The sequence below is a fragment of the Akebia trifoliata genome, chromosome 7 (assembly GCF_017979445.1).
Source record: "Akebia trifoliata isolate Shusen 1 chromosome 7, ASM1797944v1, whole genome shotgun sequence".
Lineage (NCBI taxonomy): Eukaryota > Viridiplantae > Streptophyta > Magnoliopsida > Ranunculales > Lardizabalaceae > Akebia > Akebia trifoliata.
In genome coordinates this window covers 30658024-30686007 of record NC_141381.1, presented here as the reverse complement: position 1 = coordinate 30686007, position 27984 = coordinate 30658024, and the positions used below count along the sequence as shown (strand labels likewise).

At 34.1% G+C, this 27984-nt stretch overlaps 1 protein-coding gene and 2 long non-coding RNA genes across 4 annotated transcripts; all 3 read left to right on the top strand.

Moving 5' to 3' along the window:
* Positions 1-35: 35 nt before the first annotated feature.
* Positions 36-14108, top strand: LOC147398977 (phospholipid-transporting ATPase 3-like). Its single transcript, XM_086448355.1, has 27 exons — positions 36-386; positions 2589-2654; positions 2954-3015; positions 4237-4318; positions 5096-5206; positions 6132-6209; positions 6359-6455; positions 7604-7710; positions 8165-8230; positions 8576-8697; positions 8858-8942; positions 9045-9122; positions 9241-9357; positions 9557-9706; positions 9799-9900; positions 10133-10275; positions 10418-10519; positions 10614-10677; positions 10770-10982; positions 11072-11237; positions 11348-11427; positions 11527-11766; positions 12011-12232; positions 12314-12481; positions 12618-12980; positions 13068-13174; positions 13591-14108. Exons 1-27 carry the CDS (start codon positions 201-203, stop codon positions 13895-13897), a joined length of 3684 nt encoding a protein of 1227 aa, XP_086304481.1. The 5' UTR covers positions 36-200; the 3' UTR covers positions 13898-14108.
* A 1604-nt stretch (positions 14109-15712) lies between these two features.
* LOC147398976 (uncharacterized) lies at positions 15713-19342 on the top strand. 2 transcript variants are annotated; one of them, XR_015180078.1, is made up of 4 exons: positions 15713-15907; positions 17742-17915; positions 18204-18300; positions 18977-19342. It is a non-coding gene; the product is annotated as an uncharacterized LOC147398976 (long non-coding RNA). The 2 variants fall into 2 exon arrangements; XR_015180079.1 differs by lacking the exon at positions 15713-15907 and adding an exon at positions 15918-17586.
* Positions 19343-22924: 3582 nt separating this feature from the next.
* LOC147398975 (uncharacterized) lies at positions 22925-26314 on the top strand. The gene is made up of 3 exons (XR_015180193.1): positions 22925-24943; positions 25215-25306; positions 25975-26314. It is a non-coding gene; the product is annotated as an uncharacterized LOC147398975 (long non-coding RNA).
* Positions 26315-27984: the final 1670 nt, after the last annotated feature.

The window sequence follows — 27984 nt, the reverse complement described above, 5'->3', positions numbered from 1 at the left end:
TAATGTGACACTTTTATGTCAAAATAGTTAAAATTAAATCTAAACCGTAAAAAAAAGTGACCAAAGCGAAAGCCCGAAAAAGTAATCAAACCGAACGCAAGGGCAAGCCAAGACAGTAGGATTGAAGAGAACAGCGTAAAAATTGCAGAAAAAATCGATCGAAGCTCACCCCTCTATCTCTCTCTCTGTTTCGATCGAATATGAGCAGATGGGAGAGGCTTAGGCCATCTAGATCTCTTCTAGGAGGGTTGAGAAATATGCAGTCGAGTGAGCCTCAATCTTCTTCGGCTCGAACCATTCGTCTCGGTCGGGTTCAGCCACAGCATCCCGGCCACCGAACCATCTACTGCAACGATCGAGAGGCCAATCTTCCCGTCAGATTCAAGGTGGTTCCTTAGATCCACCCCTTCAATCTCCTTTTAAATTGTTTTTGTGATCTCTCGTTTTTTCTTTTTCAAATTTGTTCTTGAATGTTTAATTGGGTTTACCTTTTGATTGGCAAGTGATTTGTTGGTTTTGTAATGGAAAATTTTGAGAAGAGTTTTTTTTATTTCGTTAACTTGTTGTGGAAGACCTTTCTGTAATTGGGCGCTTTCGGAGTTGATCCTTCTCGAAATCCCACTCCCCAAATATCGAAGCCTCGCTCCAAATAGCGAAAAACAACGCTCTCTATGGAAAACCTTGTTAACTATTTTTCTTATCTTAAATGAAACTCTGTTGAAAAGCACAAGCACAATAAATTTTCAATTATTAAAAATATTTTAAAGATTTATTATTATTAAGTAATAATATTGGCAAAGAACTGTTTGATTGAAGTTAGTTGGAATTTGTGACATTGATAGAAGAGAAATATTGGTGAGCTAGTTAAACCATATAAGGGTGATCAAGCTATGACCATGGGTCCTATGAGCAAGAATGAGCACATAAATATATATATTGTAAAAGGCACGATTTAGCTACGTAAAATTGGTTTTCTTTCTTAGAGATAGTCATTTTTAAATTGTAAAAGAGGAGATTTTGTTTTTTTAGTACAAGATAATAAGTGATGATAGAGTATAAAGCAAAGGAATATAGCCAGGGGCGGAGCCAGGATTTTTCCGATGTGGGGGAAACTAAGAGTAGAAATTTTTTTGTGGGGCAACTTAGAGTGAGAAAAATATTTTGTGGGGGCAATAGTGGTGGAATTTTTTATCCACCTGTCGCAATATCTCATTAATCTACAGACTTTGAAAATTCTTGTGGGGGAAGTTCCCCCCACTGTAAATCCGCCTCTAAATATAGCAACAACCAAGTTAATATTTTAGTAGGGTCAAAAGGCTCATGAGAGATCAATGGATGACAGACACATTAAGTTATTACAAAACACTCTGTAATTGCTCCTTGACCCAAGATATTTTTGAAATTGGTGCTCCCACGTTCCCGCTTCTGGTCTCGCACCTGTAACCTCTGTTTAGTTGGTCATCCACTTGTCTCATGCTTGTATTGATTGTCATCAGGTTTGTTTTTCTCTTTTAAAAGAAAAGTTCTACCATGTTCACTATCATATATTATTGTTGTTTGGCATTATATGGTAGGTCCATGTTTTTACTTGACTTGCCAATTGTTTTGTTTTTTACATTTTCTTTTGTTTGAAACCTAATATTGATCGTGTAATATATCCATGAGTTGTTTTTATCTATCGTCTTAGGTCGTGCTTGATATGTTGCAAATGCAAACATATGCGACAAATCTAGTGTTTGATGACATTTTTAGTTCAGACAGTTGTGCATGACTGACCATAATGCTAAATGACTCCAAATTTTCAAGACAAAAAAAAATAAAATTGCAACTTGTTGCAAATTTCTCTCTCCCTCTTTCAATGCCCACCAGCATTACTACCCTCTCACTCTTTAAACTCCACCACCAACTCTTTCTCTCTCCCAACACCCGCTACCCACACTAGCACCATCATCCTCTTCTTTCTCAACATCACCATCACCCCTTCCTCCCTCGCCATTGCATCTTCTTCTTGGGAGGTGTGTATCAATTACCAAAGAGGGCACTTTTTTTGTATTGTTCAATGAACCAAGCTCAGTTTAGTCCTTTGTATGGCAAATAGCTGCAAAATGCAAAATATTTTCCTTTTACGAATATTTACAACATACCAAGCAGGTCTTAATTGATTTTGAATTATAGTTCATGAATAAAAGACAGAATTAACTCATCTCTAGTAAGAGAAGTCTAATGTGTTTTCCAACGTGTTTTTCTTTGTTGAGAATGAGAAGTGATTCTAAGAAACTAACGGGAAGTTGATGAGATTAAGTTATTTCAATTAACTACAAGATCCCTTTCTACCCTTCTTATTTCACCGCCTCAATACTCTTCATGTGATTTATATGTAAGCTTCTTTGTTATCTGAGGCCTAGTTTATAATTGATGCTGAAAATTTTAATTTTATGTGATATAACCGGTGAGGAAGTTAAGTGTACTTGTGGAAGACTGTCATGCATCTCTAACTTTTATCATCATTCTGTATTTTCATGTTCCACATTATCGTATCCCTATAATGAGGAGTTTTTATTTATTTATGTTGCTCTATGGTCTTTCAGGGAAATTCCATATCAACTACGAAGTACAACATCCTGACCTTTCTACCGAAAGGGTTGTTTGAACAGGTAACCCAGTGTAAAATAAAAAAATTCTTTGATGAGCAAGTGGTGTAATTAGTTGGTGAAGGTGGGTTTTGAACCCAAGTCGTGCTATAGACACTCACGTACTTTGACCAATTTAGCAAGTTGGCACCTTCAACTAACCAATGTGCCATAGGAGGAATACAAGTGCATAATGATCTGATTAGGAAGTTTTTATTAATTTATTGATTTATAGGTAGTTTTTATAGGCCTCACATGTTTTATTTATCTATCTTTCGTTCAATGTATTCTTCTAAAAAGTTTCATTGTTTTTACACTGACAGTTCAGGCGTGTAGCTAATTTGTACTTTCTTACGATCTCAATCTTATCTACAACACCTATCAGGTACTCTATCCAGGTCGAAGTAGTTGTCATTTTATTATCCCTTTGAGCTGCATTCTTGCATGAGATTAAAACAATGTATCTTGTTTAAGTGTCCAGTTCTATGCTATGATACTCGGATACTTCAACATGCCCAGCTTTCCCATATCGATACGATACCAGAAACTACATGTATACGTCTGCATATCTGCTTTCTCATTTCCTATTGGACAATTTGTTGTTTCTTCATGCATAAGAATTTCCTTAGTTATTTCGCCAATAATAGTTTACATATTATATCAGAGCAAATCTTACCATACTTTTTTTGTTTCTTCACATGTAAAAACATTCCTTGGTTGTTTCACCAATAAAATTTGAAGTATTATATTGGAGCAGATCTTACTATAAAAATCTTTGCAATATCCGAAGTTTCACTACATTTGCAATAAATATTTGAAAAATGATTTATAGCTTAAAAAACTAAAGGCCAAAGAATTCTATTATCATATTGAAATGGATAAAGGATTTCCATATGTTTCATGGATTTCCTGTCATACAGGCATATCTTTGTTTCTGTGCCATTGTCTGTATCCGTACCCATATCTGTGTATCTGAGATTCCCTGTCATGCGTTGTTTAACTGACCAATTCTATGGAGTAGGGGTTAAAATATACCAATATCTATCATAGAATGCATTGATCAGACCAATGTATGATAGGCTTTGGAGATACTTATCAAAAATAAAATAAAAATGATAGGCATTGAAGATGCAGGTATGTTGGGAATTGCTCTTATCATAGAAGATCTTCTCTCCTTCACTATAATCTTAGCAGATATTTCTGGTGCTATGTGGAGACACTATGGGGATAAAAAGTCTTTTCTTAGTTCAACAACTATTTTCTACATAGTTTTGTCATTTGAGAATTTGTTGCACTAGACAAGGATTCTTAACAAGAAGAAATCTGAAGTTTTGGCCAATTAACCTAATTCTAATTGATTAATTTGGGATCCGACCGAAATAGGATTTGATTGGTTTATATTTATATATGTATATTATAGTTTATATTTATATATGTATATTATATATGTAATTTGTTCCGGTTCCTTATAAGGGTGGCACACAAGCGTTTTGGTTGATGATCCATAAAATTTTTTTATGCAGAATCTTTTCCTTTTGTAGCTTTACATTATTTTTATTTTGTTAGGAAAGAACTTTCATACTAAATCCTTGTTCTTACTGTGCAGTCCTGTGCATCCTATCACAAATGTGGTGCCACTGAGTCTAGTGCTTTTTGTATCTCTTGTAAAGGAAGCATTTGAAGACTGGGTGAGTATCTTTTGCTACTCCATATTTTATCTAGCTCTAATGATTGTTCTGCCGATATTTTGAATTCGTGTTATCAAGAACAAGTTTTTTGCCATCTTATTCTTGGTAGCGGGATCAATTAGTTGGTCCAGGTTAGTTCCCGCTAAATTATATTTTTTTGTCTGGTTGGCTAATCTTGGAAGGATCCTTACGTTGGATAATTTGATTGTGCGGGGTTGAGTCATTCCCAATTATTGTCCCCTTTGCATGAATGATGGGGAATCTGTTGATCATATATTAATCCATTGCTCATTTTCTTATAATATTTGGTCGAATTTCCTTGGTCTCTTCGATTTTAACTGGGTCCCTCCTTGTAAGTTCTCCTCGTTGTTAGTAGAATGGACCAATAACGCTTTCCACACCAGAAAAATGATCATTTGGGCTATGCTTCCCTCGGCTATCGCTTGGGGGATTTGGAACGAGAGAAACAACAAAGTGTTCAATAATAAGAGTAGCAGCTCTCATGCAGGTTTCTTGGAGATCTTGGGTTTGTTATACCTTTGGTCAAAGTAAAACATAGAGTTTGCGGGGACTACATTTGATGATTTTGTTTTTAGATGGCACTCCTTATGTAATTACTAATGATGTTTTTCTTTTCTTTGTTGTTCTTCTTTGAGGCTTTCTCGGCCTCTTTGTTTCTTGTCTTCCCTCTCTGATCAATATATTATACTTTTCAAAAAAAAAAAAAAAAAAGAGAGCATTGTTGACTAAGTTGATTTTTCTTATTCTGCATTACAGAAGCGCTTGCAGAATGATAAGGCTATAAATAGTTCGCCTATAGATGTATTGCAAGATCAGAAGTGGGAAAATATTCCCTGGAAGAAGCTGCAGGTTGGGGATATTGTTAGAGTAAGTCTTCCAAACCTGTTATGTTTTCTTCTATAGGATATTGTTTGATGTTGTGTGAGATGGGTTGACCGTAATTTTTTTTTCAATATCTCTGAAGACACATTAAGTTCTATGAAGTCTTCTTTTAAGGGTGATTCATACATTGGATGGAAGCTGATGCTCCCAATTAGGGGTTAATATTTCCAGTAGGCATCAAGTCATGTATAAAAGTGCTGGTGGGTGACTCTTATAAAGTTACCATGTATATGTACAGTATCATCTGTTGAGGTGAACATGCATGGCTTCTATTTTCTAACAATTTTTGATAAGTTCTTTAGTCATACCGATCTGAAGATCATCATGTGTTTATGTTTGTGGTTGATTTCTTTGAACTTCTTTTGATTTTCCTGTGATATCCATTTGTTTGCTAAGTATGAAGCTCACAAATGCTCTCAACTGTTATTACCGCTTGATTACCTGATATTACCTCAGAGAATTACCCTTAAGTCTTTGATCTGGAGCATTTTTATTACTGTATTAAAAATCCTTAGGGGTCCACAAGCACTGTGTTCTGGTTCTATAAATATGTTATAAAGCAACATATTGTTATTTGTTATTATGAATGGGAAAAAGAAGTTAGGGTTATTACTTTGGCATTTCCAATCAAATATTCTTGACTTTATTTTCCTGTTTATAGTTTCCAAATGCGAGCTGCATTTTGAATGACCTTTGAGGATGGATTTTAAATATTTATGATCTTTAGAACTCTTAATTGAAGGTGTGAATGGTATAAGCTATTCGAGGACTTAAAAGGGGTATTCTTTTAGGACTGTGTTTAAATGGGAGTTAATTTGTTTAAATGGGACTGTGTTTAAAGGGGTTTCAGTACAATTATACTTCTCCAAAACAAAAAAAAAAACAAACTGAAGCTGGATTTTTTTTGCAGGTTGTACAGGACGGTTTCTTTCCCGCTGATCTACTGCTCCTTGCTAGTTCAAATCCAGATGGTGTCTGCTACATTGAGGTTTGAGCTTTGAATTACTTCAAAGTTTGAAAAGTTCGTTTTAAGTTGAACATGCTTATCTTAAGAAAGCAACAATGCCAACAATAGCATGAGAGTTTTATCAAAAGAAGAATTCTATAATTGATTTTAAGGCCTTTTTGGGGTGTCAGACTGCAAATCTTGATGGTGAGACAAATCTGAAGATCAGGAAAGGCTTGGAAAAGACTTGGGATTACTTGACTCCTGATAAAGCCTCCGAGTTTAAAGGTTTCATCTTTTCTCTGTGATCGACACATTGATTAAAAATTTATAATTCTTTTGGAACAAAAGTCCATGCGACTCGAATTATCCTAGCAATCACATGATGTTGCATTCATTTTTCCAATGTATGTTACTTCAAAGTCTACTGATGGTTATAATCATTACCTAAAATAACATACAAGAAGTAAAGGCCTTCAATTCTAGGCTGTCTTTTCATGTTCATACGATGTATGCGTTCCCTAGCCATTTTTATAAAGATGGCATTCTTTATGAAGGACCTGTTTTTTCATTTGTTATCCTCCTGACAATTTCTGCGTTTGTGGTTTTTTTATGAGTGACATTATGAATTATAATCATCGTTATTTAAAGTCAAAATTCATGCATTCATCTTTTAAATAACTCCTTAATGTGATTCATCATAGTACCAAGTTCCTCACAGAAAGATTGAAAGAGGAGCGTGTTACAGTAGAAACTATTTTCCTGAAAACTAATTGGTCATAAGTGAGGATCTTTCCCAGGATTGCAAATTACATGAAGCTGTAGCGAGTGACAAATATTCAGTGTTAGAAAGAATTGGTGGAATAGTTATCTTAAAGTGATTAAAAAACCTTGTCTGCTGAGAAATAGTTCAGTAATACACATCATTCATCGTTAAGGTCCTTTTTGAGTGCAAGTGCAACGGGGCTTTCTTTTTAGTTCAGTGAGAGCTCTTAGAAATTCTGTAAGAGAGTACTAACGATTGTCTGTACTCTCCTTCTCTATTCGAAGAGGTCATATCAGGATCAGATTTTCTCTGTCCTGTCACATTTATACGTGTAGGACATTTCAAAACCCTTCATAATGACAAACTGTTATAAGTGAAATTTGTATTAAAGTAGAAAATTAGATTATTTTTTTTTACAATGTGCTATGCATTTTGTTCTTTTTTCATAATATATGCATCATCCCCAGTGGTAAAAGTTTAGTTTAAGTTGGTCTATTTTGTATTAATTTTCTTGATGCATGCAAATTCATATATACATAACTGAGGGGGCGGTGCGTGTGGCCGTGGGATTAGTCTCACCCGAAGGGTGGGATTCAATTGTTTGTATGCCTCTATTATTATAACTGTAACTATTGTTGTTGTTTTATGAAGGGTTTTATTGTTGTTGCAGGGGAAATACAATGTGAACAACCAAATAACTCGTTGTACACCTTTACTGGCAATCTTATGATCGAAAATCAAACACTTCCTCTTTCCCCAAATCAAATTCTGTTGCGAGTACGTTTAATTTCTCTTTTTCACATGACCTGCTTTTTTTTATTTATTTAAATTTCTATACCTATTGATTATTAGATACAAACTAATGCATGTTTGGTTTGGTTTACTTCAGTATTATAGTTATACTTATTTTGGACTTGGGTACAATTGCAACTCTGTTAAAAATATTCCCTTTTGTATTGTGTTGTTTTAAGTTAGACAACCTTAACTTAAAATCGGTATTATCCTTGCAAGACTGATCATTTTAGTATTATTGAAGGTTTTTTTCCCTTTCCAATAAGAAATCTGTATGCTCACCATCATATTTAACTATTTCTTATCTATTTAACACTTACCTAAATGAACATGGCATTGATGAAAACAATATCCTTTCTAGTTTTTCTAATATGAAAATTTTCACCCTTTAAAGCTTTGTATTTGTCAATGATAATAAATATCAGAGCTATCTTTTCAGGGATGCAGTCTCCGGAACACAGAATACATAGTGGGGGCTGTTATTTTTACTGGGCATGAGACAAAGGTGTGTTTGCTAACTTGCAAAGCCCTTTTTATTTTTCCCTTATCTTTATACGTATACGGCATGAAGAGGTCAATTTCTTTATTTTGGGTAAAGATACCTTTTGAACATTTCATGCAGCGAGATTTTGTGTGGGGGATCAATGCCTTCCATTTGAGTTAGGCTTGGATCTTGGGGGCTGTTTCTGTGTTTGATTGAAGCATGCTGTTATATGCTTCTTTTACCATCCACACTCATGTTGTTCATATTCTTTCTTGTTATTTTGTTCTTTTTTATGTAGCCGTTGTTTCTTCATCTTTTTCATTGTAATTTGATGCAGTTTTTTACAGCCTTGCTTATTAATTGTAGGTTATGATGAATGCCATGAATGTTCCTTCAAAAAGAAGTACTTTGGAGAGGAAACTTGACAAACTTATTCTCACTCTGTTTGGTGTTCTCTTCGTTATGTGTTTTATTGGAGCCATTGGCAGGTTTAGTAACCTACTAGATTTTTTTACCATTATTAGTTATTATCATTGCACAACGTCCTTTCTTTTGATATTTGATGATGAATTTGTCAATTATGCCTTCTTGGCATTCTTTTATTAGGGCTTGGAATAATGTTATTTCTTGCTTGGTTTCTATTTGCAGTGGTGTTTTCATAAGCCGCAAATACTACTACTTGGGTCTTGGTGAAGGTGTGGAAGATCAGTTTAACCCTGGGAACAGATTTGTGGTATCAATTGCTCCTGCAACACAATTTATTCTTTAAATAAGATCTAGTTGTACGTGATTAGTAGCTTTATCTATTAACACACTTTTTTTTTATGTTTTACAGGTTGCAATCCTAACCATGTTTACACTAATTACATTGTACTCTACAATTATCCCCATTTCTCTTTATGTTTCCATCGAGGTGGGTGCCATAGCTTATTCAGTTGATGTCTAGCACAAGAAGATAGTTCTTCCTCAAACTGCAGAATTTTTGTATAATCTTTGTTGAATGATATTTTATTTGTTCTTCAAAATTTCAGATGATCAAATTTATTCAGTCAACCCAGTTTATTAACAAGGACTTAAATATGTATCACATTGAAACCAACACCCCTGCATTGGCACGGACATCTAATCTCAACGAGGAGCTTGGACAGGTATCTCTTCCATATCCCTTTGCCACTTCAATTGCAACTTGAGTTGTTTTAAGTGTTTTCCATTATTTCCAAATATGGAGATCGGAAACAAATTGTTGAATTTTGCAATCAGTGTTGTATATTTTGCCTTGCATATGTATGAAGAATCAAATATGTTGAGGCATTATGTTTTATAAGTCACTCTTTTTTTTTTGGATAGGTGGAGTACATATTTTCTGATAAAACTGGAACTTTAACAAGAAATCTGATGGAGTTCTTTAAGTGCTCAATTGGAGGAGAGGTGTATGGAACTGGTATAACTGAAATAGAAAAGGGAGGAGCTCAGCGGAATGGCATGAAATTGGAAGGCGTATGTTTACAGATCATTTACTAAAAAGGACTGGACATTTTTTTTTAGGTGTATTTTTTTTTTTCTTTTTCACTTCATCCAATTTTCTACAGGTGCCAAAAGCTGTTGTAGTACATGAGAAGGGTTTCAATTTTGATGATGCGAGACTTATGCAAGGTGCTTGGAAGAATGAGCATAACCCTGATGCCTGCAAGGTAGATTTTGATTCTATGGGAATATACTGTTATATCAATTTTATACTTTTTTGTATACCTTTAAATCCTGTGGACGACATTCTACAATGTCGTGATGAAGATTAAATTTTTTATGGTACAAACAAAAACGGGCAATATGATTGTGGTGACCTTGTAGTTTATTCTTCATGGTGTTCATAACTCTATGCTCTTATTCGTATGACATTCTTAGTGGAAGTTTTTATTCTAGTAGGAATTCTTCAGATGCCTTGCTATATGCCATACTGTGCTTCCTGAAGGTGATGAATCTCCAGAGAAGATAACGTATCAGGCCGCGTCACCAGATGAGGCTGCTTTGGTTACTGCCGCAAAGAACTTTGGCTTTTTCTTTTACAGGTTGGACTTCCTATATGTGGTTTCTATGTCTTATTGGGGAATGGCTATTTATAACTGAATGCTTGAATTGTATATTTCTTGTTTATTGCATAGTATGTTATGCTTGTTTGGATGACTTGAATTGCCTATTTATTTTTCGCAGGCGTACTCCAACTATGATCATGGTTCGTGAATCACATGTAGAGAAAATGGGTAAAATCCAAGATGTGTCTTATGAAATTCTAAATGTTTTAGAATTCAATAGGTGGGCTCTCATCCTTCTGATTCTCCTTTCTTTATGCTTGAGTTATGCTCAACATTCTTGCTAGCTTTGATGGTTATCTTTGTCATGCAAATAGTACAAGGAAGCGCCAGTCTGTTATATGTCGTTACCCAAATGGAAGGCTTGTTTTGTACTGCAAGGTAATAATTTCACGAGGCTTTTTTTTTTTAAAGTGAACATAAGATGAAAAAAGCTACATTATGCTGATAAAAGAGAATATTTTATTTCACAGGGTGCTGATTCTGTCATCTATGAAAGGCTGGCATATGGAAATAATGACATTAAGGACATAAATAGGAAACACTTGGAACAGTTTGGATCTGCTGGTTTACGTACGCTTTGCCTGGCGTACAGGGATTTAAGTATCGAGTTGTATGAAAGCTGGAATGAGAAATTCATCCAAGCAAAATCTTCTTTACGAGACCGTGAAAAGAAATTGGATGAGGTTCATGTTTCTGTACTTGTTAAAGTTACCGTTAAGATGATCATCTGAAATCTTCTTTACCTTCTGTTTCTAATATAAAACTTCTTCAGATGTCGGATCTTATAGAAAAGAATCTTATTCTGATTGGGTCCACTGCAATAGAAGACAAGCTTCAAGAAGGAGTACCTTCTTCTATAGAAACTCTTTCTAGAGCTGGAATCAAGATTTGGGTCTTAACAGGGGACAAGATGGAAACAGCTATAAATATAGCATATGGTGGGTCACTGTTTGATCAATATTTAAATACTCGTGTATTCTGTTTCTTGACTATGAGTCTTGCTTCCCCAGCCGTCTTAAGCCTGCTCTTCATTTCCTTTGTGCTATAGCTTGCAGTTTGATCAACAATAGCATGAAGCAGTTCATCATCAGTTCAGAAACTGATGCTATTAGAGAATATGAAAATAGGGTAAGCAACATTTGTAAGGTGTAATGTATATAGATTTATATGAGGAGTACACTGCTTCAGTTCAGACTCACTATCCTTTTTGTAATTTATGATGACTAGGGTGATCAAGTGGAGACTGAACGCTTCATCAGAGACACAGTAAAACAAGAGCTGAAGAAATACCTCGAGGAAGCACAACACCTTCTGCGTACTAGACATGGACCCAAACTGGCACTAGTAATTGATGGGAAGTGTTTGATGTATGCACTGGACCCAACTTTACGTGGAAATCTGCTAAACCTGAGCTTGAATTGTAGTTCAGTAGTTTGCTGTCGAGTATCTCCGCTGCAAAAAGCACAGGTAAACTTATAAATGATATAAATAAATAAAAATACAGGTAAATTCCTGATGGTTAATGTTCTTTTGGATCTGACCTGGACAATGTGGATTAGACTTGGTTTTTGAGTGATACTCATCCAGCACCCGAACCTTTTTCCGGTCTTTATAAGTGGATTGTAACACGTCATGGTTTAAGGCATTACATCATCCACTACACACTCTGCAGTTCAGTTTGAACGCGAACAATATACGTTCGGTTTTGCAGGTAACTAGCCTGGTCAAGAAAGGTGCACGAAAGATAACACTAAGCATTGGAGATGGTGCCAATGATGTGAGCATGATTCAAGCTGCTCATGTTGGTGTTGGCATAAGTGGATTAGAAGGAATGCAAGCAGTCATGGCTAGTGATTTTGCAATCGCTCAGTTTCGCTTCCTAACTGATTTACTTCTTGTCCATGGACGGTGGTCATATCTCAGAATATGCAAGGTCAAACTTTTTGTCTTTTTGAATTACAAAGCTCATGTTAATCCTGGTTGGAGTTCACTTCATTTCTTTTTAATTTTTCAGGTAGTGACATACTTCTTTTACAAGAATCTTACTTTCACTTTGACTCAGTTTTGGTTCACCTTCCAAACTGGGTTTTCTGGTCAGAGATTCTATGATGATTGGTTCCAGTCTTTGTATAATGTTATTTTTACCGCTTTGCCTGTAATTATTGTCGGATTGTTCGATAAGGTATGCCATTCTTCTTTCAAATGCTCATTATCTATGACTATGAGTGTAGTTTGGATCAGTACTTGCAAATATACCATAGCAAAATACTTAATGAATATTGCTCATAATCGGTGCAACTGTACTTGCTCTTTGCCAGGATGTTAGCGCTTCTCTTTCCAAGAAGTACCCTGAGCTATACAAAGAGGGGATAAGGAATACCTTCTTCAAATGGAGAGTTGTGGGAGTGTGGGCTTTCTTCTCTTTTTACCAATCATTAGTCTTTTATCATTTTGTTACTGCATCTAGTCATAGTACTCAAAGTTCATCTGGCAAGATGTTTGGGCTCTGGGATGTCAGCACAATGGCCTTCACTTGTATTGTAGTAACTGTCAACTTGCGTCTCCTTATGGCCTGTAATTTGATAACGAGGTGGCATCACATAAGTATTGCAGGAAGCATTTTAGCGTGGTTTGTATTTATCTTCATATATTCTGGAGTTATGACCTCGTATGATAGACAGGTAAATTAGTTTATGCATGTTTCATTTGTTATTTTTATTCAACTTCTCTACAAAGTAACTCACGTCCCTTGTTTTCATTTCATGCAGGAGAATATATTCTTTGTCATTTATGTCTTAATGAGCACATTATATTTCTATCTCACACTTCTTCTCGTTCCTATTGTTGCACTTCTAGGTGACTTCGTTTATCAAGGGTGAGAATTAGGAAATGATTTGTGTCTCTTGCTACTCTTTTCGAAGTATTGCTTTTATTATGTTTTTCAAAATTTTAAAATAATAGTACAATTATTATTACAACTAGAGAAAGTTATATATTTAGTAAAAATGTATCCCTACAGATCACAAACAAATTTAAAATAAAACCAGACATCTCCCTGTACCCACGACTTATACTCATAACCATTTCTCTACTGGTGCAATGTTACATTCTAGTTTCTAAAACACCAAGCTCTGTTATATTTGACTATGATTAATAACTAGGTTATCCTTAAACCTGATTTTATAAAATCATCATTAGCTTTTTTTTTATGCCAAAAAGGTCTAGGGTTCAACTGTTCCAGTTGAATATGTTTGTATACTAATCTTTAAAATTTGGTTCTGCTGCTTTCAGGATTCAAAGATGGTTCTTCCCATATGACTACCAGATCATTCAGGAAATCCACAAGAGCGACCCTGACGACTGCAGCAGCGCAGCATTGCTCGAGATTGGAAATCAACTGACACCAGATGAGGAGAGGAGCTATGCAATCTCTCAGCTCCCAAGAGAGACATCGAAGCACACTGGTTTTGCTTTTGACTCACCTGGATACGAGTCATTCTTTGCTTCACAGCATGGTGTCTATGCCCCACAGAAGGCATGGGATGTTGCCCGTAGAGCCAGTATGAGGTCACAACCAAGAACACCTTTAAAGAAATGAATTAAAATAACAAATGTACATTTTCGATATTTAACACTTAGTCTGTAAATTTAGTTGTTCCATATAGTCCTGGTTCTTTGATTCTTTTTATTTTTCTTTCCAATTTTTGTTCCTACCACACTGGTTCAGCACTTTGAGGAATTGTAGTGGTTCTAGAGTTATAGCTATTGCGACTTTTACATTTGCATACTAAAAGTCTGATCGATTAAAAGTGAGAGTTTTTGTGTGTGTGTGTGTGCATGTGCGATCTGATACAATCAATATCTAGCTCTAGTCGCAGGTGAAGCTAAAGTTCTTGTGAACTTGGGGACCTACAATGGATTCAATTCTGTTCTTTCACGTATATTATTTCAAGAGCCAAATTTTGTTTTATGTTCATATTATTTATATATTATATTACAAAATAAATAGCAAATTATTCAGGAAAAACAACACCAATGTTGTCAGATATATATGATCCCATCATTCTATTTTACATAAAACCTTGCTTGCAGGACCCTAAAACAACCATGCAAGAACATATGGTTGGTGAGGTAAATATCATACTACATCCGAATGTTTAATAATTAAAATTAATTTTCAGAAGTAAAAAAAAATTAAATTTCATAAAAGTTGAAAAGCTCACCATAAATATAGGAACAATTAGCAATCTTGGGCACAAACCAACACAAGTCAAATTACAATATTTTTCAACTAAGATATTATAAGTAAAGTAATTATTTCATGCCTAGAGATTCAATTTGGAATCATAAATTGTGTAGAACTGGTCTTCTAGAAAGATCCATCGATGGCACTACCTCACCAAGTACATGTAATCCACCACAAAATATGCATGGATCGACCATCTTGGACCAAGTCAGGACTGAGTATATTTAGGTGAGCAAAAGACAAAGGCACACATCACCTTTTGAAAAACGATTTTTTATTTTTTATTTTTACTTCCTTTACGTAAAGTCTAATTTTGAATTGAACTCCACCAACTGTAATAATGCTTTTACATTACATTCAATTGTTATAACTATTTACAATGACACCCACAGAATACGTAGGTCCACTTTTAGGTGAGGTGGGGGTTCATTCCTAATAAAATTATATATATATTATAAAAATAATGAGATTTGTTAACGTGTACCCTTTGGTCATACGCGTTAAAGTGCATTAAATACACTTTGGAAATAAGCATTTAGGATATTTTAGTAAAAGATAATAATATATTTTTTAGGGTAATTTCGATATAAAAATTAATATTCAAAGTGTAGTTAATCCCTTAAATTTTATTGTATTTTCTCTTCACCCCACCTCTCAATAATTCCTCTCCCACGTTGTCTTTACTCTTCTTCCTCTACTTACTCTTTCCAATAATACCCTGTGTGATTTTAAATTGATGATGTATCCCCTTGACCTTGGTCCTCTCTAATAGATTACTAGAAAATAATTTAAAAGCCTTCATCTTCAAACATTCAACCGAAAAAGAAAAAAGAAGCAAGGTCCGCACCTGGAACAATGCATACTTCGATTGGGCCCTAGGCCAGATTTACATTAAAATACCATAATTGCAAAACTTTGCATTTTAAGAAATTTTATAGAATACCAAGCAAAGCCTTAATTCTCTAAATTGGATTATTCGGAACATCACGTGCTTACAGTTATTCCATTATTGTATTACGTTAATTATCATCAATGCGTTTGTTTCTTTCTCATTTTTTTTTTCATTTATGTTAGTTGTTTCATTATTATTTTTTGTCACGTATCATAAATGCCTTTTTTGTTACTCAACGTTCTTCTTATAAGATATGGAGGGTTCCCTTGCCAAACCAAACTCGAGCTTTTCTGATTTTCTTTTGTAGGCGATTATTGATTAAATGGGAGATGATGAAAAACCTTGGAAGCTCTTCCATAAAAAACATTCGGGCAATTTAGTTCGATGTGTATGTCTTGTTGGTCTTTTAGGAGTGAGTGGTATCGGAAAATATAAGTGTATGTATTGGGAACATTGTACATACACCAAGGGTAAGCCATCTTGTACATATTGATCCTCTTTTGACTTATGTTTTCTCTTTGATTCCTATAGTCTCCCCTCTGCGTAAGTGTGTGTTTGGTAACACTTCTGAAGTCTGAATGGAGGTGATCCACCTTTAAAATTCAGACTTTAGAAGCTTTATTGCCATTTGTTTTGTTTTAGATTTCAGTTTTTAAGAACCAAAATCCAGAACATTTGATTCAGCAATGGGAAACGTTGGATGAAACTTCTGAATTTTAAATTATTATTTTTTCTTAAAATACCCTTTTCAAAACACTGATTTCTATTACTTATCCCTTCTTTATACAAACCCTAAAACTCTTTTTTTAAACTTTTCTACTTCTCCTTTCTCTTTTACCTCTTCTTCCTCTACAACTGTGCTATCAAAGTCTTACCACTTTTCCTTTTGATTAGGTAGTTCACATCTCAATCCACTTGTTCTTTTGATTTTGTTTGTTAAATTTGTACTTTTTTTAAAATTAGAATCTGTTTATGTTGTTTGTGTTTCAGATATCTATCCTTTATGATGTCTACTTGTATTTCTCTTTGATCTAATGGAATTCTTTTGTAGTGTTTCTATTTCAAAAATTGAAATTAAATGTGTGGATAGTTTCATTATGCATAACATGTTATGTTTTATTAGTTAGCAATTTATTAGAATTACAAAAGGGCAATATTGTCGAAATGATCATTATATTTTAAAATTCTGTTTGTAACCAGAAACTTTTAAAAATGATAAACAAACAACTTTTCAAGAACAAGACTTCAAATTCCAAATTTCAAAAAACAAAAACTAGACTTCGGACTTTAGAAGTGTTACCAAACATACCCTAAATCTTTATAGGTTATTTTCAAGTACTTACTTTTTTCATTTTTTGAGAAATCGATTTTTCATTTGGTATTGTTTTAAGGTAAGACAATTGGGATAATATGTGTCGCCTCGTGGATAATTATTATTAGGGTTTTTTTTTTTTTTATAATCGGGTATCCATGTAAATAGTGGACCGTCGTATCTAGACTTTGGCCACTCCATAGACCATGGTCTTGTCCAAGGACTAGTCTCAGGGCAAATGCAACGCCTACACGTCACACTCACCAGGTAAGGGAGTGCTCTCACGGGTGGTGTACTGGATATCAAAGTCACAACTTACGGGCATTACTCGCTTATCAGTCCGAAATTGCCATTGAGCCAACCCCTCTAGGTTTTTCTTTGTTAGACGTAATGCTTGACGCCGGCAAACGTACCCTTGACTTAATGACCTAATGGCATGTAACTCTTGTTGATGGCACTTTACATGTTAGGTTAAATAGTGGTTTAAAAACTACAATATTTCTCATTCAATCATTTAATACATCATGGGTTCGGTTTGTGTTTTCAAGTGACGGTCACGGGGTTTTTGCCCACCTCGAGCATTTTCGCAAAAAATAAGTGTATTCGCTTGGCGAATTCTCTCACATTGATTATCCTCCAAAGGATATATCGACTTAGAAATCTAGAATATACTGTTGGATTGGAAAGACAAGTAAGGGCTCAACAGGTAAACCAGTCAACCTAGATCATGTGGTTACTACTACTTGTTGGAGTCATCCAACAAGAACAAGAATAAGGTTTTTCTCAATGGCCGATCGAAAGTTCATCTGGTGTTTCCTGGAAGAGGTTTTTTCGAAGGTCCAAAGTGCGCCGAAATCAATTTCATGTTAATGTCTTTTAATGAGATTGTATTGTGAATTTATATTTTTTATGCCATTATAGCCTAAAATAAATAATGAAATTATTTCTGAACCTATTGTTTGTCACGATTGTTACTGTATTCTTTGTTCCAGGAGGAAGCATCGAATTAGATGTTGAGTACTACAAGACTTCTAAAGATTTGTGAATCTGCCGATGCTTGACATGACATTGAGAAGGTTCTATAACTGGGTTTTTGCATTTTGCGTTGCTCACAACAAGAAAGTGCAAAGAAGTTGTTGGCTTGTATCGAGTTAGCGCTGACAAAGGTAAAGTGTGATCTATGATAGACATAATATATAACAATAATGATGAATGCACACGGTCTTGGTACCTGGTTGGGTATGCGGCTGACATGGCAAGGGCACAGAACTGCACATCTTCCTCCTGTGTATCCCTATGAAAATGATATATGGTTTTGTCCCCTTGCCATGTCAGCCGCATACCCAACCACGTACATTCATCACGACTCATAATATAATTGCACAACAACGGCGTCCTTGTCTCATTTTGTGTTTATATTAATTACCCTCACAACTATTTGATGTGTACATCAGCTTAGAAGTGGAGTTTATGTCGAGGACATTTGGAATGAAGAAGACAACATCTCAGTGGTTTCATCAGGCTCCTAAACCCCATCCCTTTCTTTTTTAGGTAAGACAGTTGAGATTATACGTGCTGCTTTGTGGATAATTAGAATCACAGAATTCTAAAATTTTAAAATCTTGAAGCCAACAGTTGGAATCGTTTCAATCCAACAATTGCCTTGAAGCCAATGATTGCAACAATTTGGGATTCTTACATTAAGCATTTGATTAATTGATATTTTGATGTTTGGAGTAGCATGAACAAATTTATATAATAAAACACAATGGTTCACTTTCCAATGTTTATCTCCCATATATAAGTAGGGGTTGGGATTTAATCTCCTCATGAATCTCGAACACTATTCTCCACCTTTTATTTCCTTTTCTCTACTTATTTCCCAAGATTACCCATCTAACTTTTTTCCTCTCCTTTTCCTCCTTCTCAGACTATCCCTCTATTTTTATTGTCTTCCCTCTTCTCCTCTTTTTCAATGATACCTGTGTTCATGGGGCATGAGAAAACTCTAATTTAATAAATATATCACGAAAATTCAAATTTAACTTGTCATGTCCTAGAACCAACTTTGCTTGTAATGCGATGTTGATCACACGTTATGTGTACAATATTTCTTATGCCTAAAATCAATCTCCTGCATTTGATGATTTACATACATGCTTTCGTACTTTTCATTAATAAGTCATTCAATCATTTAATACATCATCGGTATGGTTTGCGTTTTCAGGTGACACTCGCCCACCTCGAGCATTTTCACAAAAAATAAGTATATTCACTTGGAGAATTCTCTCACATCGATTATCCTCCAATCCAAAGGATATATAGGCTTAGAAAGCTAGAACACACTGTTGAATTGGAAAGACAAGGGCTCAAGAGGTAAACCAGTCAACCTACATCATGTAGTTATTACTACTTGCTGGAGTCATACAAGAAGAAGGTTTTTTGTCAATGGCCGATGGAAAGTTCATCTGGTGTTTCCTCGAAGAGTGTTGTTTTAAGATCCAAAGTGTGTAAATTTTTATATTATTCATGTAACCCAAATCAATTTCATGTAAATTTATTTTAATGATATTTTATTGTGAATTTATATTGCCACGCCATTTTTTTTTTTCTTAATTACAGCCTAAATAACGAAATTACTTTTACCACACCAAGTAAGGATACAGACACCATTTTTATTTAAGAGATTTACCGGGCAGACTTATCTGATGTAATTTTATTTAAAAAACTCCCTCACTTTATCAAGTTTGTCACTTGATCCTTACTTTATGAATCATGCTACAATGACTAACTTAGTAAAATTTAAAATGTTACTAAGAGTCATAGGACCCATATGGATTATCAAGTTAGTGATCCAACACTACAACATTTTTTTATGTATAGCGTCGGTTTATAGCAGCAGATGGATGTTTCAGCTGCAATATGGTACGTTTTTTGCAGCGGATAATTTTATCCGCCGCTACAGGCAACACATTCACACTACCTTTAAATTTAGAATCGATTTTTTGCAACGGATATTTTTATCTGCCGCTATAGGGAACACATTGAAACGTTTTTTGCAGCGGATAATTTTATGCGCCGCTACAAGGGACCATTCATACCAAAAATTCAAAAAAAGAATCGATTTTTTGCAGCGGATATTTTTATCCGCCGCTATAGGGAACACTTTAAAATGTTTTTTTGCAGCAGATATGTTTATCCGTCACTAAAAATCAATTTTTTTTAATATAAAATTTTGATTTATTGAGTTTTTTCTATATCAATTTTTTTATTCTAATATAGCAGCAGATTAAAATTTCCCCAGTTGTAGACCACGGTGTTTTTTTTTTTAAAAGAAATTAAACGCCACACAGTTTTCTAAACATAATATAGCAGCGGATTCAAGTTTCTGCAGCTGTAGAGCTTGCTTTTTTTTTTTTTTTTTTTATAAAGAAATTAAATGCCGCACGAGTTTTCTAAACTTAATATAGCTGCGAATTAAAGTTTCCGCAGCTGTTTGGATTTTTTTCTAAGCTTTCTCTCTTCCGCGGGAATTTTAAATTGACCTATGGCAGCGGATATTAATATCTGCCGCTATATATATATTATATTCTATTTGTTAATAAATTTACCTATGGCAGTGGATATTTATATCCGCTGCTAAAGATAGTACCTGCAACAGCGGAATATGTTATCCGCTGCTACATTTAGCGACCGAGACAACAACGACGGATTCTGATTTCGCTGCTCATCGCCGCTATAGTCTTTACAGACGAAAAATATACCTTGTAGCGGCGGAAAAATCCGTGGCTATAGATAAAAAATGTTGTAGTGCAATAACTCAACCTTCTAGGTTTCATAGATAAACTCAGATTCAAAAAAAAAAAAAAATTGAGCTTGAACTTACGTGTTGAAAATGGATGGCTAACTAGCTCCCAATTTTAAAACTAAAATTCAAGTGTGAAAATTAAAAAAAAAAATTCAAATTGTTTTTTTATTTTCAAATTGATGAGCCAGTTAAACCATATATGGGTGATCAAGCTATGATCACCATGGGTCTTATGAGCAAGAATGCGCACATAAATATATATATTTTGTAAAGAAACGATTTACTTACATAAAATTGTAACAGAGGATATTTTGTTTTTTGGGTACAAGATAATAAGTGATGATAGAGTCTATAAAGCCAAGGAATATAGCATCGACCAAGTTAATATTTGAGTAGAGTCAAAACGTTCACGAGAGATCCATGTATGATAAACACATTAAGTTATTACAATACAGTCTGTAAGTGTAACTGCTCCCGGACCCAAGATATTTTTGAAATTGGTGCTCCCACGTTCCCGCTTCTGCTCTCGCACCTGTACTCTCTCTTTAGTTGGTCATTCACTTGTCTCATGTTTGTATTGATTGTCATCAGTTTTGTTTTTCTCTTTTAAAACAAAAGTTCTATCATGCTCACTATCATACATTATCGTAGCAAATTAATCAGGAAAATAACACTGATATTGAAAGATATATATGATCCCATCATTCTATTTTACATAGAACCTTGCTTGCAGGACCCTAAAACAACCCTGCAAGAACCTATGGTTGGTGAGGTAAACATCATACTACACCCCAATGTTTAATAATTAAAGTTAATTTATATAAGTAAAAAAAATTAAATTTCATAAAAGTTGAAAAGCTCAACATAAATCTAGGAAAAATTAGTGAGGAGATGAAAATTGCAAGAATAATGTTGAAGTGAATCTCAAGATTGAACCTCATATTGCATATCCTGACGTGAAAGTGTGTAGGAACCATAGATACTTTTTAACTCGTATGTCAAGGCGTTGTGCGATAAGAGGTACAATCTTGAGGTCATTCAACATGACTCAAATTGCAATATTTTTCAACTAAGATATTATAAGTGAATTAATTACTTCATGCCTAGAGATTCAATTTGGAATCATAAATTGTGTTGAACTCGTCTTGGAACGAGACTTCTAGAAAGATTCAGCGATGGTACTACCTCACCAAGTCCATGGAATCCACCACAAAAATATGCATGGATCAACCATCTTAGACCAAGTCAGGACTGAGTATGTTAAGGTGAGCAAAAGACAAACGCACACATGATCTTTTGAAAAACGATTTTTTTTTACTTCCTTTTTACAAACACAAATTTTGAATTGAACTCCACCAACTATAATAATGCTTTTACATTACATTCTTATAACTATTTACCATGACTCCTAGAGAATACGTAGGTCCACTTTTAGGTGAGGTGGGGGTTCATTCCTAATAAAATTATATATATATATATAATTGTGTGCCCTCAGGCATACGTTAAAGTGCATTAAATACACTTTGGAAATAAGCATTTAGGGGTATTTTAAAAAATATAATAATATATTTTTTTAGGGTAATTTTGGTATAAAAATCAATTTTCAGAGTGTAGTTAATCCCTTCAATTTTATTGTATTTCCTCTTCTCCCCCCTCTCAACAATACCTCTCCAACGTTGTCTTTCCTCTTCCTCTACTACCTCTTTCCAATAATAAATTGATGATGTATCCTCTTGACCTTGGTCCTCTTTAATAGATTACTAGAAAATGATCTTAAAGCCCTCATCTTCAAACATTCAACGTAAAATAAAAAAGAAAAAAAAAAAGAAGCAAGGTCCGCACCTGGAGCAATGCATCTGGGGCCGGGCCCTAAGCCAGATTTACATTAAAACACCATAATTGCAAAACTTTGCATTTTAAGAAATTTTATAGAATACCAAGCAAAGCCTTAATTCTCGAAATTGGATTATTCGAAACATCCCGTGCTTACAATTATTTCATTATTGTATTACGTTAATTATCATCAATGCGTTTGTTTCTTTCTCATTTTTCTTTTCATTTTTGTCAGTTGTTTCATTATTATATTTTGTCGTGTATCATAAATGCCTTTTTTGTTTCTCAACGTTCTTCTTATAAGATATGAAGGGTTCCCTTGCCAAACCAAACTTGAGCTTTTCTGGTTTTCTTTTGTAGGAGATTATTGATTAAATGGGAGATGATGAAATACCTTCGAAGCTCTTCTATAAAAAGCATTTGAGCAATTTAGTTCGATGTGTATGTCTTGATGGTCTTTTAGGAGTGAATGGTATCGGAAAAAATAAGTGTATGCTTTGGGAACATTGTGCACACCAAGGGTAAGCCATCTCGTACATATTGATCTTCTTTTGACTACTGTTTTCTCTTTGATCCCTATAGTCTCCCCTTTGAGTAAGTGTGTGTTTGGTAACACTTCTGAAGTCTGAATGCAAGTAGTCCACCTTTAAAATTTAAACTTTAGAAGCTTTATTGCCGTTTGTTACGTTTCATATTTCAATTTTAAAAATCAAAATTTAAAACTTTTGATTCAATGATGGGGGGACGCTGGATGAAACTTCTGAATTTTGAATTATTATTTTTTCCTAAAATACCCTTTTCAAAACACTTATTCCTTCTTTATACAAATCCTAAAACTCTTATTTTTAACTCTTCTACCTCTCCTTTCTCTTCTACCTTTTCTTCCTCTACAACTGTATAGTTCACATCTCAATCTACTTTTCCTTTTGAGTTTGTTTGTTAAATTTGTACTTTTTAAAAAAAAATTAGAATCTGTTTAAGCTGCTAGTGTTTTAGATATTTTTCATCTATGATGTCTACTTGTATTTCTCTCTGTTATAATGGAATTCTTTTGTAGTGTTTTTGTTTCAGAAATCGAAATTAAATATGTGAATGATTTCATTATACATAACATGTTATGTTTTTCAATTAATAATTGATTAGAATTACAAAAGTGTAATATTATAAAAAAGACCATTATGTTTAATAATTTTGTTTGTAACCAGAGGCTTTTAAAAATGATAAACAAACAATTTTTCCAGAACAAGACTTCAAATTTCAGATTTCAGAAAACAAAAACTAGACTTCAGACTTCAAAAGTATTACCAAACATACCCTAAATCTTTATAGGTTATTTTCAAGCACTTACCTTTTTTATCTTTTGAGTAATTGATTTTTCATTTAGCATTGTTTTAATGTAAGACAATTGGGATTATACGTGTTGCCTCATGGATAATTAGTATTAGGGTATTTTTTTTAATAATCAGGTATCCATGTAAACAGTGGACCGGGCCCATATCTAGACTTTGGCCAGTCCATAGACCATGGTCTTGTCCAAGGACTAGTCCCAGGGCAAATGCAACGCCCGCACATCACACTCACCAAATAAGTGAGGGAGTGTTCTCGCAAGTGGTGTACTGGATATCAAAGTCACAACCTATGGGCATTAACTTATTAGTCCGAAATTGCCATTGAACCAACCCCTCTGGGTTTTTCTCTATTAGACATAATGCTTGACGCCCAGGGAAACATGCCCTTGACTTAATGACCCAATGGCCTGTAACTCTTGTTGATGGCACTTTACGTGTTAGGGAAAATAGTGGTTTAAAAACTAAAATATTTCTCATTCAATCATTTAATACATCATGGGTTCGGTTTGTGTTTTCAAGTGACAGTCACGGGGTTTTTGCCCACCTCGAGCATTTTCGCATAAACTAAGTGTATTCGCTTGACGAATTCTCTCACATTGATTATCTTCCAAAGGATATATCAACTTAGAAAGCTAGAATATACTGTTGGATTGGAAAGACAAGTAAGGGCTCAACAGCTAAACCAGTCAACCTATATCATGTAGTTACTACTACTTGTTGGAGTCATCCAACAAGAACAAGAAGAAGGCTTTTCTCAATGGCCTATTGAAAGTTCATCTGGTGCTTCCTGGAAGAGAGTTTTTTGAAGATCCAAAGTGTGCCGAAATCAATTTCATGATTATTTCTTTTAATGATATTGTATTGTGAATTTATATTTTTTTATGCCATTTTTGTTTCTTAATTACAGCCTAAAATAGATAATGAAATTATTTCTGAACCTGGTTTTTGTCACAATTGTTACTGTATTATTTGTTCCTGGACCATTCACACTGCTCATATCGATTGTGCTCTCCATTCTTACATGGCTGGAATAGTAGGAGGAAGCATCGGGTTAGATGTTGACTACTACATGACTTCTAAAGATTTGTGAATCTGCCGATGCTCGACATGACATTGAGAAGGTTCTAAAACTGGGTTTTTGCATTTTGAGGTGCTCACAACAAGAATGTGCAAAAACGCTCATATCGAGTTAGCCCTGACAAAGGTAAAGTGTGATCTATGATAGACATAATATATAACAATAATGATGAATGCACGCAGTCTTGGTTCATGGTTGGGTACGCCGCTGACATGGCAAGGATACAGAACTGCACATCTTTTTCCTGCGTATCCCTATGATAATGATCTATGGTTTTGTCCCCTTGCCACGTCAGCCGCATACCCAAACTCATTATATAATTGCACAACAACAGCGTCTTTGTCTCATTTTAGCATTTATATCAACTACCCTCATGACTATTTGATGTGTACATCAGCTTAGAAGTGGAGTTGACATCGAGGACATTTGGAATGAAGAAGACAACATCTCAGTGGTTTCATCAGGCTTCCCCATCCCTTTCTTTTTTAGGTAAGACAATTGAGATTATACGTGCTGCTTTGTGGATAATTAGAATCACAGAATTCTAAAATTTTAAAATCTTGAAGCCAACAGTTGGAATCGTTTCAATCCAACAATTGCCTTGAAGCCAATGATTGCAACGATTTGGGATTCCAACTTTAAGCATTTGATTAATTGATATTTTGATGTTTGGAGTAGCGTGAACAAATCCATATAATAAAACACAACAGTTCACTTCCAAATGTTTATCTCCCGTATATAAGTAGGGGTTGGGTCATGAATCTTGAAGACAATTCTCCACAATTTATTTCCTTATCTCTTCTGCTCATTTCCCAAGAATACCCATCCAACTTTTTCCTCTCCTTTTCCTCCCCAAACTATCCTTTCAATTTTATTGTCTTTCCTCTTTTCCCATTTTTCAATAATACCAATGTCCATGGGGCATGAGGAAACTCTAATTTAATAATTAATATATCATAAAAATTCAAATTTAACTTGTCATGTCCTAGGACCAACTTTGCTTGTAATGCGGTGTTGATCACACGTTACGTGAACAATATTTCTTATGCCCAAAATCGTTGTCCTGGATTTCTTGATTAACTTACACGCTTTTGTACCTTTTCATTAATTAGTCATTCAATCATTTAATACATCATGAGTATGGTTTGCGTTTTCAGATGACATGGGTTTTTCGCCCACCTCAAGCATTTTCGCAAAAAATAAGTATATTCGCTTGAAGAATTCTCTGACATCGATTCGATTATCCTCCAAAGGATATATAGGCTTAGAAAGCTAGAACACACTGTTGAATTGGAAAGACAAGTAAGGGCTCAAGAGGTGAACCAGTCAACCTATATCATGTAGTTATTACTACTTCCTGGAGTCATACAACAACAACAACAAGAAGGTTTTTTGTCAAATGGCCGATGGAAAGTTCATCCGGTGTTTTCCTGGAAGAGTGTTTTTTTAAGATCCAAAGTGTGTAAAATTTTATATTATTCATGTAACCCAAATCAATTTCAATCTAAATTTATTTTAATGATATTGTATTGTGAATTTATTTTGCCACGCCATTTTTTTTCTTAATTACAGCCTACATAAAGAAATTATGTTTACAACACCAAGTAAGGATATAGACACACCATTTTTATTTGAGAGATTTACGGGGCAGACTTATTTGTTGTTATTTTATTAAAAAAACTCCCTTACTTTATAAGTTTGTCACTTGAACAAACCGTACTTTATGAATCATGCTACAATGACTAATTTAGTAAAATTTAAAATTTTACTAAGGGTCGTTAGACCCATATGGATTATCAAATTAGCGATCCAATAACTTAACCTTCTAGGTTTCATGATAAACTCAGATTAAAAAAAAAACAAAACTTTTTGAGCTTTGAACTTGTTGAAAATGGATGGCTACCTTAACTCCCAATTTTAAAACTAAAATTCAAGTGTGAAAATTAACTCTTTTTTTTTTTTTTTAATTGGTGAGCTAGTTAATCCATATATGGGTGATCAAGCTATGATGATGGGTCCTATGAGCAAGAATAGGCACATATATGTATTTTTTAAAGGAACAATATAGTTCAGTAAAATTGGTTTTCTTTCTTAGAGATAGTTATTTTTAAATTGTTAAAGAAGATATTTTGTTTTTTAGTATAAGATAATAAGTGATGATAGAGTCTATAAAGCAAAGGAATATAGCAACGATAAAGTTAATATTTAAATAGGGTCAATAAGTTCAAGAGAGATCTATGTATGATAAACACATTAAGGTGCTGTTTGTTAAACTGAAAAAAATAAGTGCTGAATAGCATTAAGCGCTGAAACTTATAAGCACTGAATTTAAGTGCTGAAAAAGTTGTTTGTTTAGATGCTGAATTATGTTTGTTTCACATTGCTGAAACTGGTAAATTGTCTTTGTTACCCTTACAATCATATTATACATTGTTTACATGTTTCAAATGTTTATTTATTATCAAACACAATAAAATATATTATTTCTTACAAAATTAAAATATAATTTATTTTTAAATAATAAATAATACTCAAATCTTCAATTTATAAATAATAATTTCTATTTATAAAAGCTCATAAATTTCAAATTAAAAATAATAATGTTATTCAAGTCACCAAAATTTGAAATCAACTTTAAAAGAACTTAATTTTGGATGAATAATTTTCAATGAAAATGAAGGATGTGTAATTATAAAAGCACCCTATGCATTAATAAGAGCAACCCACACTATAGCAATTTTTTTTGTTTTTTTATTTTATATGAGTTAAAGTTTTTGGAATGAGCAAATTTTTATTGAGGATGGTCTATATGGTCTAGAGATCATCATCACCAAAAATCAGTCCATTTTAAAACTTCTAACTCGTCAAAAATAGTTTTTTTTTAAAAATGGACGATTTACGGTTCTTGAACTTGTTTTGATAGGGTTAGAAGTTTCAAGATGTGCTGATTTTTGGTGAAGATGATCTCCTCATTGTAGAGATCATCCTCACCAAAAATCAACTCATTCCAAAACTTTTAACCCATATAAGACAAAATAATTTAGCCATGGTGTGGGTTTATTAATTTGTGGGCTGTTTATATACTTATCCATGGGATATAAGAGGTAATATCCTTTTAAGAATAATGGCATACTTGTTCATGCTCAAAAAAACAAAGGGCATACTTG

Coding starts and splice junctions, on each gene's coding strand:
- LOC147398977 (XM_086448355.1), top strand. CDS start 201: ATGAGCAGATGGGAGAGGCTTAGGCCATCTAGATCTCTTCTAGGAGGG. Junction 6,456..7,603: donor TAAAGCCTCCGAGTTTAAAG/GTTTCATCTTTT, acceptor TTGTTGTTGCAG/GGGAAATACAATGTGAACAA. Junction 9,707..9,798: donor ATGGCATGAAATTGGAAGGC/GTATGTTTACAG, acceptor AATTTTCTACAG/GTGCCAAAAGCTGTTGTAGT.